This window comes from Haliotis rufescens, unplaced genomic scaffold (genome assembly GCF_023055435.1).
Source record: "Haliotis rufescens isolate VD_foot unplaced genomic scaffold, xgHalRufe1.0.p SCAF_134, whole genome shotgun sequence".
Lineage (NCBI taxonomy): Eukaryota > Metazoa > Mollusca > Gastropoda > Lepetellida > Haliotidae > Haliotis > Haliotis rufescens.
Window position 1 is genome coordinate 366,873 of NW_025963818.1, and position 12,415 is coordinate 379,287.

The window sequence follows — 12,415 nt, forward strand, 5'->3', positions numbered from 1 at the left end:
CATCGAGGTGACCATATTTACAAGCAAGATGTAGAAGGGTGAGCCCATCATTGTCCACCAGTGTATGGTCAGCTGAACGAGACATCAGGAACTTCAGCACACTAATGTGGCCTCCAATAACAGCCCTCATCAGAGGTGTGGAACCATTCCTTCCCCTGGTGTTGATGTCAAAGATGTCAATGACCTTCCTTACTATGACCTTGTTACCACCTTGACAGGCTGCATGGAGAACATTATCATTCTGCGGAGCAGTCAGGGATGGAATGCCCCCATTTGATGCAAGCAGATCATAAGCATCCATCGTTCCACTGAGAGCTGCCATCATTATTGGTGTCCACCCGTCTTCTCCAGGACCATTAACGTCAAACAGTGGCAAGAGGTACTTAATGATGAAATGGTTTCCCCCCTGACAGGCAAGATGCAGTAAATTGTTCCTGGTGTGATCAAGCAGATTCAACTCCTCTTGTTGTGATACAAGCAGATTGAACACATTCTTCTGACCAGCCCTAGCTGCATGCATTACTGGTGTCAAGCCATTCTGTCCCTTCTCATTAATGTCCAATATCTCCCGAAGATATTCTACAATGGCTGTGTTCCCTCCTTGACATGCATAATGTAGAACAGTATCATTGAAGGCATCCATCAGGTCAGCTTTCTTTGACACGAGAAGGTCAAAGACATCTCCTTTGCCTGCCAAAGCTACCTCCATTATTGCTGTTCTCTCGATGTGACCACGAATGTTGAACTCATACTCTGGAAGTAAACATTCCACAATGGAACTATTTCCACCTATACAAGCTAAATGAAATACAGAGTTGTTGTAATCATCTTTCAGTGACACATCAGCCCCATTTGAGACAAGCAGGTCAAACGCACTCCTCAGTCCATTGACAGCTGCATACATCACAGCCGTCCTTCCATCCTGTCCCCGACTGTTGATGTCAAACAGAGGAAGGAGATTCTCTGTGATGAACCTGTTTCCACCCTGACATACAAGGTGGAGTATGTTGTTACTGTGGTCGTCAGTCATAGTGAGATCCACCTCCTTTGAAACAAGCAAGTTGAAAAGATGTCTGTTTCCAAACCGAGCTGCAATCATGACTGGTGTGCATCCATTCCTTCCCCGGGTATTGATGTCAAGCCTTTGAAGAATGCACTGAACAATAGCCTTATCTCCCCCCTTACATGCAAAATGTAGCACACTGTCTCGGTAGTCATCTATTACTTCCAGATCCGAGTTCTTTGAGACCAGAAAATAAAAAAAACACTCTTGTTTCTGGCACAAGCTGCCTTCATGATTGCTGTTCTCCCATTGTCATCCACACTGTTGATGTCAACATTTGGAAATAGCTGTTCCACAATTGAACTATTTCCACCTAGACATGCTAAATGAAATACAGAGTTGTTGTAGTCATCCTTCAGTAATACATCAGCCTTTTGTGAGACAAGCAGGTCAAATACACTTCTCAGTCCATTGACAGTTGCAAACATCACAGCCGTCCTGCCATCCTGTCCTCGACTGTTGATGTCAAACAGTGGAAGCAGATGCTCTATGATGAACCTGTTTCCTCCCTGACATGCAAGATGAAGCAAGTTGTTATTGTTGTCGTCAGTCAGCCTGAGATCGACCTGTTTTGAAACAAGCAAGTTGAAAGGATCTAATTTTCCAAAGCGAGCTGCGACCATAACCGGGGTCCAGCCATTCCTTCCTCGGGTATTGAGGTCAACTGTTGGCAGAAGATGTTCCACAATGGCTGCGTCCCCTCCCTCGCAGGCAAAATGAAGCACCGTGTCATTGTAGTCGTCAGTCAGTCAGTTTAAGATCAACGTCCTGTGACACAAGCAATTTAAAAATATGACTTTGGCCTGAACAGGCAGCATTCATTATTGCAGTTCTCCCGTGGTCACCCCAACTGTTGATGTCAGAAGTTGGCAGAAGATCTTCGACAATAGATATATTACCACCTAAACTTGCTAAATACATTCCGCAATTTGAATATTCCCATATTGACAAGCCAAATGAAAGAGGTCATTGTTCATGGTGTCACGTAATGTGATATCAGCTTGATGCTTTACGAGAAGTTTCAAAGTATCCATCTGTCCACCAGTAACAGCAAACATAGCGGGCGTCCAGCCATTCACAGCACGTCTATTGATGTCACAGTGAGGGAGTAATCTTTCAATGATGTCATTGTTCCCAGAGAAACAGGCATAATGGAGAACGCTGTGCTTAGAATCAGAAGACATAGTGCATACATCTTTCAACATTTGGTACACTTTATCTTCTATGTCTTTCCTTTTCCATATTGGATGCATGATGTACCTACTGAAAGTGCCAGCAACAACAGCTTCAGCCAGCCTGGCAGCAATGGTGTCACTGTAGGCATCTGAGAAATGAATGGCATTCTGTTCTACATGAGCAGTGCTGTGTTGCAGATCATGTACATGCTCACAAATGAACTTTATACTGCAGTTATGAAGGACAAGCTCCGGCTTAGTTTTCAATAACACAGACATGCATGTATCATGTATTAGAGGATGGAATAACGAGACAAGAGTTAAAACACGTTTCAGGTGTGCATCAGATTTAGTCTCCAGTTGCTTGATTTTCACTTCACCGTCACACACTGACTTCAGCAACAGTTTCAGGGACTTGTCATCAAGTTGACTTGTGTCCTTATGAAGATCACGTTGAAGATAAAACAGAGACCTTTCAAAAAACGTTTCCTTGAGCTCTTGAAAAGGTACGTGTGTTGAGAAAAGTTTGCATGCCAAAGGGAAACCAACAGTTTCCTCGTATTCAATAACTGTAGTCACATCAACGTCAGTTTCACATTGATAGTGACTTTTGTGTTTCAACCATATGGCCTTCTTCTCTTCAAGTTTCTTCGATTTAGTCAAGTCTACCACTGAAGAGTTTTGGAAAAATATATGGCCTTCAAGTTTTGACATTGCACATTCAAGGTTGTTGCTATCTGTGGTGAATATAACATACAGGTTTGGATGGTCGGTCCTCCTCTGTTCCGCTCCTCGAGTTTGCTGGAGACTGTGGTATATTGTTTCCAACTTGGTTCTCCACTGTTCCAGGTGTCCATGGAGCTCATAGAGAACTTGTCTCAGGCAATGCACATCCATAGATCCACCCTTCTGAAACATGTCATCGAATATGACACACACGTCCTTGCCCTGACCTAGGCAATCAGACAACTGAACAGTTCCAACATCCTCAACCAGTACCAGCTCATACCCCTGCTTCCTGTATTCAGCTCCCAGCATCAGGGCCATGGATGTTTTACCAGATCCTGGAGCACCACTTATTGTCACATGGCCAAACGTCTTCAGCTTCTCTTCCACTAAGTTGAAATTCTCAGTTTCAATGAATAGATCTTTGTTATCCTTTATATGGTATGGCAGATCTGTTTAGGTAAAACAAACAGATATAAATTATATATCCTTGCGGGATGATGAAGCTTGAGAAAATCATATTTCCTAAAGAAAATTGTCTTCGTTTGAAATGTATCCAAATGGACTAACTCAGAAATTGAATGGTCACATTTGTCTAATAACAAAATGGTGAATGTACGACGAGTAAATATCTACCATCAAGCAATTTGTTTACTGACTTCAAAATATCAGGCAATATGTATATCGGCTGATTCAAACAAAATGAGATTGGATTTTAGACAGATTGACTGAAATGAATTAGTCTCTTTAATAAATTATCCTCAATTTAATTTGAATATATATTCATCTTTTGAAGATAGAAGTCACTTCACTGTACATATTGCCTGATTCTACACATCTGTATCATATACACATACTGCTAAAAACAAACCGGATATGACGGAACCCAGTTCATACCGTTTGGTAGTTTATCTCCGTCTGAATGGCTCATCTCCTGAATCTCCTCATCCCTTGGCGATGCTGTCAGAACAATAAACTCAATGGATTCACTGTGCATATCTGAAGCTTGTGGGTTGCAGCATTACTCATTTGAATATAACGTCTGTGTTGAAGATTACCTTGTCTATGTTCCATACAGCTAAGAATTTTAATAGACTGAAACAATTGCGTCTATTGTATAACAACGTATACAATTGAGTGAGTGAGTATGGTTTTACGCCGCCTTTAGCAATATTCCAGCAATATCATGGCGGAGAACATCAGAAATGGGCTTCACACATTGTACCCATGTCGGTAATCGAACCCGGGTCTTCGGCGTTCGCTCTAACGCTCTAACCACTAGGCTACCCGCACGCCCCACACAACGTATACAAGAGAGCAACAATGTCACTTTATAGTACTCCACATTCATTCATTAACCGCAACAACAATGAAACGATCAGAGTGTACTCACTGCACTGACCTGCTTCAGGCTGCTGCTCAATCAAGCGCACTGGAACATATTTTACGTTATACATTATTTTACTATCAAATGAAACATTCCAAACAAATAAGCCAAAGGTTTCGACAACATTATGATTGTTTTGTAATTGAACAGGAGCATTTTTCTGGGGTATATTTACATCCTGATGTCATACAAGTTTTATTTTTGCTCTTTGCACATGATTCGACTTTAATTTCAGACACTATAGAAGCCAAATGGTATTTTTTTGTGAGAAAGGTGGGCGGCTGAATAATAGGGAAAATGGTTTGTGAATGGACAACTTGTGGAAGTCACACAAGGGTATAAATATTTAGGTTTGTTTTCTAGCAGCAGGCTGTCATGGTCAGAAGCTTTCTGCAATATAGCTGTTCAAGCTAGAGTGGTATTAATCAACATACTAAAAACATTAATTTTATTGTTAAAAGCCTTATTCTAAAAATATTCTTTTCAGATGATGTGACGCTAGGATATCACCTATGCTATTATAAGGGCATTCCATAAAATGAAAGAACTTGAGAAAGTTTAATTATATGTGTGCAAGTGGTTATAGAATGTTTGACGATAAACACTGAGTAGAATTGTTTTTTGGTGAATGTGTCAGATTCCATTTATTTCTCAATGTAGGGATGAGAGCTTTTTAAATATTGGTTACATTAAATGTGAATGTCGGGTACCCCCTGACCCAAAAGGAGTTATGAAATGTCCTTTTTATACGAAAGAAGTCAGGACGATTTGAGTTACTGATATGATAACAACCTTATGTTCTCTCGGATCGGTCACAATCACCAGTTAATGTACAGTTATTTACTTCGATGTTATTGCAAGGTGTGAGACATTTGAACATTTATGTAATAGCTCTTAAATGTGAGTATATTCCGTTCATGTATGTGAAGGTTTAGATGCAGTGCACACGGGCTTGAAATACATTATTTATTTTGGCAGCTAGCTTGAGGCGAGTTCTAATAAATGCCCGTGACACTGTGTTCCTATATCGCTTTATTCATAAAAAAATAGTGACAATTTGGTCTGAAATATATAGTAATATCCATTAGGTCAATACTCAGAGCTCGATAAACACATGATTTTCATATGGTGATATATTGCATTGTGTTGCCTTTTTCACGATTGTAAACCTAACTTTGTGTGGTTCAATATATTTTGTTGATTGTTGATTGTTCTTGTGTGTTTTTTTACTAATTTCACAAAAGAAAATGTTTGGTATGTGCTGTTTTCTGGGTTAACCTTCACGTTTCAATTATTTGGGATTCAACACCTGTACATCACTTATTTTCGAAGATACATTCATATTATCTCATTATTTTATTTTCGGAGTAATATGCTTCAACATATAATCCAGACTGATAAGTCTGCATAGTTATTGTTATTAAGTCCAATGGTCGCTATATACGTTTACGTAAAAACTGTTTTCGATTCATATACTTTTTTGTATATTCATCTCTGTATTGTCTTTTCCCTTCTGTGGAATTAATTCAAGACTGATTAAAGTATGATGTTGATGTTAACGATCTTCATTACCTTAGGGAAATAAATGATACAGGAATAGTGTTCACTGCAATTAGCAGTGAGGGCCTGATATACTCTTGGTGGACATGTGGATACCCAGCCAGCCATAGCTTCATTAATTTTGAATGAGGTATACTTACCATCTTCAGCAGGACTGCAAAGGAAAGAATACATTTGTCTTACAAAGTATGTCATAATCAGGTGCATATCAGTAGAGACAGATATACTTACAGCATGGATCATAACATCACTTAGCTACGAGATGGTGATTTATTAATCCTGTACCTTTCGTTTCTTCAAGGGAGAAACGTGTACAACAATGTATTTATTCGTGATTCATTTACTGTTCACTGCTGGTTTGTGTTTTATGGCCAGTGGAATGTGTTTCAGCGGATAATCAAAACTTCATATTTACCTGTTATCTGAACGCCCCCCTTTCCGTTTTCTTCTCGACTTGTTCCTCCTTCTGCAAAACATCAGAAGCAAAAACCAAGTATTACAAGTAATAGTTTGTATTATTTCAAATTACATTTTGCACTTGTAATAGTGACGTGGTGTGACCCACCATGAAATAAATCCGTTATGAGTGAAATATGACATTTTGACATCTTATTCTTTCAAAACTACAGGTTTTTAGGATCATCTAAATACAATTTACAAGTCAAGCAACAATTCATATGTAATGCAGAGATACATGGCATCAAACATTTGTATTGTAGAGATACATAGCATCAAACATGTGTATTGCAGAGATACATAGCATCACACATTTGTATTGTAGAGATACATGGCATCAAACATTTGCATTGCAGAGATACATGGCATCAAACATTTGTATTGCAGAGATACATAGCATCAAACATTTGCATTGCAGAGATACATGGCATCAAACATTTGTATTGTAGAGATACATGGCATCAAACATTTGTATTGCAGAGATACATAGCATCAAACATTTGCATTGCAGAGATACATGGCATCAAACATTTGTATTGCAGAGATACATGGCATCAAACATATGTATTGCAGAGATACATAGCATCAAACATTTGTATTGTAGAGATACATGGCATCAAACATTTGTATTGCAGAGATACATGGCATCAAACATATGTATTGCAGAGATACATGGCATCAAACATTTGTATTGCAGAGATACATGGCATCAAACATTTGTATTGCAGAGATACATGGCGTCAAACATTTGTATTGTAGAGATACATGGCATCAAACATTTGTATTGCAGAGATACATGGCATCAAACATTTGTATTGCAGAGATACATGGCATCAACCATTTGTATTGCAGAGATACATAGCATCAAACATTTGTATTGTAGAGATACATGGCATCAAACAATTGTATTGCAGAGATACATGGCATCAACTATTTGTATTGTAGAGATACATAGCATCAAACATTTGTATTGCAGAGATACATAGCATCAAACATTTGTATTGTAGAGATACATGGCATCAGACATTTGTATTGCAGAGATACATGGCATCAAACATTTGTATTGTAGAGATACATAGCATCAAACATTTGGACTGATTTTCTGCAAAATCCCATTTTCAGTCTTGAAATACTAACTGTTGTTATAATTAAGATATAGTGAATGATTTTTCGCGATCTGAAATGTTTTGAAATACTGTTTTTATTGTGTCACTGACGAACAAGAGAAACATTATATATGTCTGTACAGTCCTGAGACTTGGCGTACGGAAGTAAGTTGACGTCAAACGTCTTTCTTCATGACGTCACAGCACAATTATATTCGTCCTTACATTTTCTCCTGGCGGGTCACATGTATATTCAAAATATTTCCCAATTGATGCAACATGCACGGTGCCTTACATCCTACTAATACTTCAGAAAATGTCAGCAAGGATGAGTATTGTTTCATTTCATTCAACAACGACACTCTGAATCACACACGTCTTGGGTAAAACATACACTTACAGTTTGAGCACCACCACAGCAAGGATGATAGCGACGACGACGATGACGATGAACACAGAGACAAGAATCACAGGAAGATGCGTGGGTTGTGTTGTGGTGGTTTCGATAGGACCGTTCGTGGTTGAGTCAATAGGACCTTTCGTAGATGCGTCTACTAAAATATGTTTTCAAAAACAAGAATAATAATACACATCTACACTGTAACGAACAATAGTTTAGATATATATATATATGTGTGTTTTCAAAATAACAACGTTTCTTTGCAAAGACACGTAAAACTCCAGGTAGAGTGTAGATCTTCAGCAACCCATGCTTGTCGCATCAGGCTACTATGCTTGTCGTATCAGGTGACTATACAGGTCGTATCAGGCGACTATACAAGTCGTATCAGGCGACTTTACAAGTCGTATCAGGCGACTATACAGGTCGTATCAGGCGACTATACAAGTCGTATCAGGCGACTTTACATGTCGTATCAGGCGACTATACAGGTCGTATCAGGCGACTATACAAGTCGTATCAGGCGACTTTACATGTCGTATCAGGCGACTATACATTTTATAAGTGAAAGATCACATTTCGACTTTTCATAATATTTTAAAACTACAGTATCTTTGGCACACACAAAAACAATTCACATGACATCAAATATTTGAATTCATTTTCCGCTTTTCATTAAATTGTTCTAACATCAAGATAAACAAAACTTGGGGAAAAAGAAGGTCCTTCATTGCCAAGTTGTGTTTAACTAACAATTCACTTAGTTAGACCACATTCAAAGACAAAGGAGCCATGGTTTAAAACATAATCTGATATGGTTCTTGGTGAAGTTGGCAATTATCATCTAAATGTTATTTATTTCAGCCGATGTATAAGATGTTGGTGTATATTGATACGCATTAATTCAAATCGATTGAATGCGTGTTATAAAGTGCCAGTGTTAATTGCGCATCTCATGTGAGAATGCTTTTGCTTAAATCTGGTGTTGGTTATGCGTGGATGTCGCATAACTGTGGACACATACATTGTTTTATGGAATCATTCAAGAGAAGATGTATTGACATTGATGTACAAAACTGGAGTCTAAAGATTATCAATTCTATGTTCTTGAACCATTATGCGTCATAATAATCACTACTGGAAACTGAACTCTGTATAACCTCATGCTTTGACAAGGATCTTGTAAGTGTTTGTAAGTGTTTCACACAAGACTTAACAGTACAAAAACACCGCTTTAGCAAACAGTTTATGAAACCTGAATTAATGTTCTGTGATAAGTCTGATTTATTAGAACTAGAAGATGAATATCATTTTGCACTAGTTTGCCCATATTACAAGAATAATTTAATTCCTCGTTATTTTCATCATTGCTTATCAAGATCAGGAATTTGCCTTACCTAATCCCCCCCCCCCCCCCCCCCCGAAACACACACACACACACACACACACACACACACACACACACACAACCACCCCCGCCAAATGCCAGTTCACCGTTAGATATATAACTTAATTATTTTTTTTAAAATCGTACATGTAATACACCCACGCGTATGTTACATAAAAAAAATTACTCTTGGCGAAGAGGCCTTCAATACTGAATAAACTCTCTCTGTGTTGTGTTGCCATACATAGAAATGAAAGGAGAACAAGACTGGAGCCTCCCATAAAAATGTCATGTCACCAGATTTAGGTTTTTACGATATTATTGACACTTCATATTTCCCTTCTCGCTGTGCACAGACGTCAAAGTTGCTCAGCCTGTTGATAACTATGTCCTGTCTGCTTTGTGTTTATGCAGGGACTATTCTCATTTACTCCACCGTTGTGTGTGTGCTGAAATGCTCCTATTGAATAGAGCTGTACGCAACGTGCACATTCGCATATTCGTGGTTGTAATAGGAAGCCCTCAGCAACCAATGGTCGAAAGTCTCCTGAATGGCCCGTGTTAATCAGCGTTGGTTGAATGCGTGTCTCAAACAACAACCATTGAATCACGTGGTCTACCACACGTGCCCCCAACTGTAACCATTGACCCACGCGCTCATCCACACACGCACCTAACTGCAACCATTGACTCACGTGGTCTACCACACGTGCCTCAAACTGTAACCACTGACCAACGCGCTCATCCACACACGCCCCTAACTGAAACCATCACAAAATTTACCATTCACGCCCCTAACTGCAACCATTGACTAACGTGCTCTATCACAGGTGCCTCTAATTCCAACCCTTGTATCACACGCTCTACCACACACGACCCTAACAATAACTATTCACTCACTCGCTCTACCACACACGCCCTTAACTGCAACCCTTGTATCACACGCTGTACCACACACGACCCTAACAATAACTATTCACTCACTCGCTCTACCACACACGCCCTTAACTGCAACCCTTGTATCACACGCTCTGCCACACACGACCCTAACAAGAACTATTCACTCACTCGCTCTACCACACACGCCCTTAACTGCAACCCTTGTATCACACGCTCTACCACACACGACCCTAACAAGAACTATTCACTCACTCGCTCTACCACACACGCCCTTAAGTGTAACCATTGTCTCACACGCTCTACCTCACATGCCTCTAAAAGCAACCATTGACTCACGCGCACATTCACACATGTCTTTAACAGCAACCTTTGACACACTAGATCTGCCCCGCACACTTCTAACAGCAGCCACTGACCAGCGAGCTCTAACACACACCTCTAAGAGAAACACGTGACTCACTACCTCTAACACACACACATACAACAGCAACCATCGACTCACGAGCTCTACCACGCACGCATCTAACTGCAACCATTGACTCACACGCTCTAAGCATCCCCCTAACTGCACCCATTGACACAATAGCTCTACCACACACACGCTTCCAACAGCAACCATTGACTCACGCGCTCTACCACACACACACCCAACTGCAACCATTGACGCACACGCTCTAAGCATCCCCCTAACTGCAACCATTGACACAATAGCTCTACCACACACACGCTCCAGCTGCAACCACTGACTCACTCTTCCACACACGACCCTAACTGTAACCATTGACTCACAAACTCCTAACTTCACGCCCTTTAACAACTCAAACAAACAATTAACTGCCAATTAGGTCCACAAACCTTCCCTGCACTTCACCAACCCTTACAGGCACTGTCAACACTCCTTCTCATCATCTCTTCCCATACACACACAACTATAAACAGAATTAGCCCAGCGCTACCCACAGCCTCCAAGTGTATACCCTCCATGAGAGTGGTTATACCATGCACATATCACTCTATTCCCAGACACTCCATGCTCTACCCTGCACTGCCGAGTTTCAAATGTCTGCGTGTCATGTGTAGCGGCAGTCTGACTGAGCTCAGTACAATTCTCGAGAATTCAGTGTGGACGCGTCTACTATCTGTAGGGGTGGCGGGAAGGAGGAGACAGGAGTAGATAGTTGAGCTACTGATAGTTCATTGTCCGAAATATCAGACATTACTCTAACCTACAACATGAACGAACTAAAATGAATGAGGACAATCGTTGAGTAGTATAGGTAATGATGGTTCTGGCTCACTTCCACTGGAGCCGGATTCATATACCTATACTGCTACTACAGATGGAATTTTTTATGCCAAAATGATTATGCGATTCAACGATAGTCATGAGTTGTATTAAACGAAACATCAATATTAATTAATAATGGATAAAATTTACTATAGCCCACGAGGATATTGGAAAGGTGTAGGAGCAATAAAAAAATTAGCCACCGCGGCTAAGGTATCTAAAGATGTGGCCAAGGATTGGTTTAAGAAACAAGCGATGTGGCAGATATATTTACCGGCACCGCGTTATATACCGAGGAAGAAGTTTGATATTTTTACAACAAATGAAGTTCATCAGGCTGACCTCTTGTTTCTTCCCCACGATAAGGTAAAACGCAAAACGTATAAATACGCTTTAACAGTAGTGGATGTGGCTAGTCGATACAAAGAGGCTGAGCCATTAACATCGAAAGAATCAACAGAGGTAGCTAAATTTTAATATATTTTTTTCCTTCTTCAGGCATATCGATCCTGATAGCGGTCTGCCCAACACCTCTACAGTCTTCTTTATGCGCTTCTAATAGATCTTGTCTGCTGTACCCATGTAGGCATCTTTCGCAGAAATATTTCTTTCTAGCATGTTTTGTTTGATCGTATAATAGCCTGTTTAAACTCTTTATCCATGTATAATGATATTTACCATCTTTTTCGATCAGAAATGAATTGATTCTGGGAATATGTTCCGGAGCGGAGCTTATCCTGTGTACAACAATTCCTTTAGAATGTCCGAAAACATTTATAGCTAAATTATTTTGCTTTTCTACCTTATCAATTTGTGATATTGGTGTAGGTTCGTCTATACCATCGAAGTTGAGTCCATCGTTTTGGGGATAGCTAGAAGGTCTATCCGGATTTTTGTCTACGGGGAACAATGCAGATCTTATCATCATTCTTAAACAGTCATCGGATTTATTTTTTACGTTAATTAT

At 39.8% G+C, this 12,415-nt stretch overlaps 1 protein-coding gene across 3 annotated transcripts in view; it reads right to left on the minus strand.

Moving 5' to 3' along the window:
- LOC124118684 overlaps positions 1 to 12,415 on the minus strand; it is a 49,918-nt gene that overhangs the window by 20,590 nt on the left and 16,913 nt on the right. The window contains exons 3-7 of one of the 3 annotated variants that reach the window (XM_048394938.1): positions 7,874 to 8,024; positions 6,327 to 6,377; positions 6,052 to 6,065; positions 4,358 to 4,396; positions 3,862 to 3,924 (exon numbers count right to left, since the gene is read on the minus strand). In XM_048394938.1, the coding sequence (XP_048250895.1) occupies positions 3,862 to 3,924; positions 4,358 to 4,396; positions 6,052 to 6,065; positions 6,327 to 6,377; positions 7,874 to 8,024 (318 nt within the window). Of the gene's footprint in view, positions 1 to 3,861; positions 3,925 to 4,357; positions 4,397 to 6,051; positions 6,066 to 6,326; positions 6,378 to 7,873; positions 8,028 to 12,415 lie in introns of all 3 variants that reach the window. The other 2 variants (XM_048394939.1, XM_048394937.1) reach the window with 2 other exon arrangements.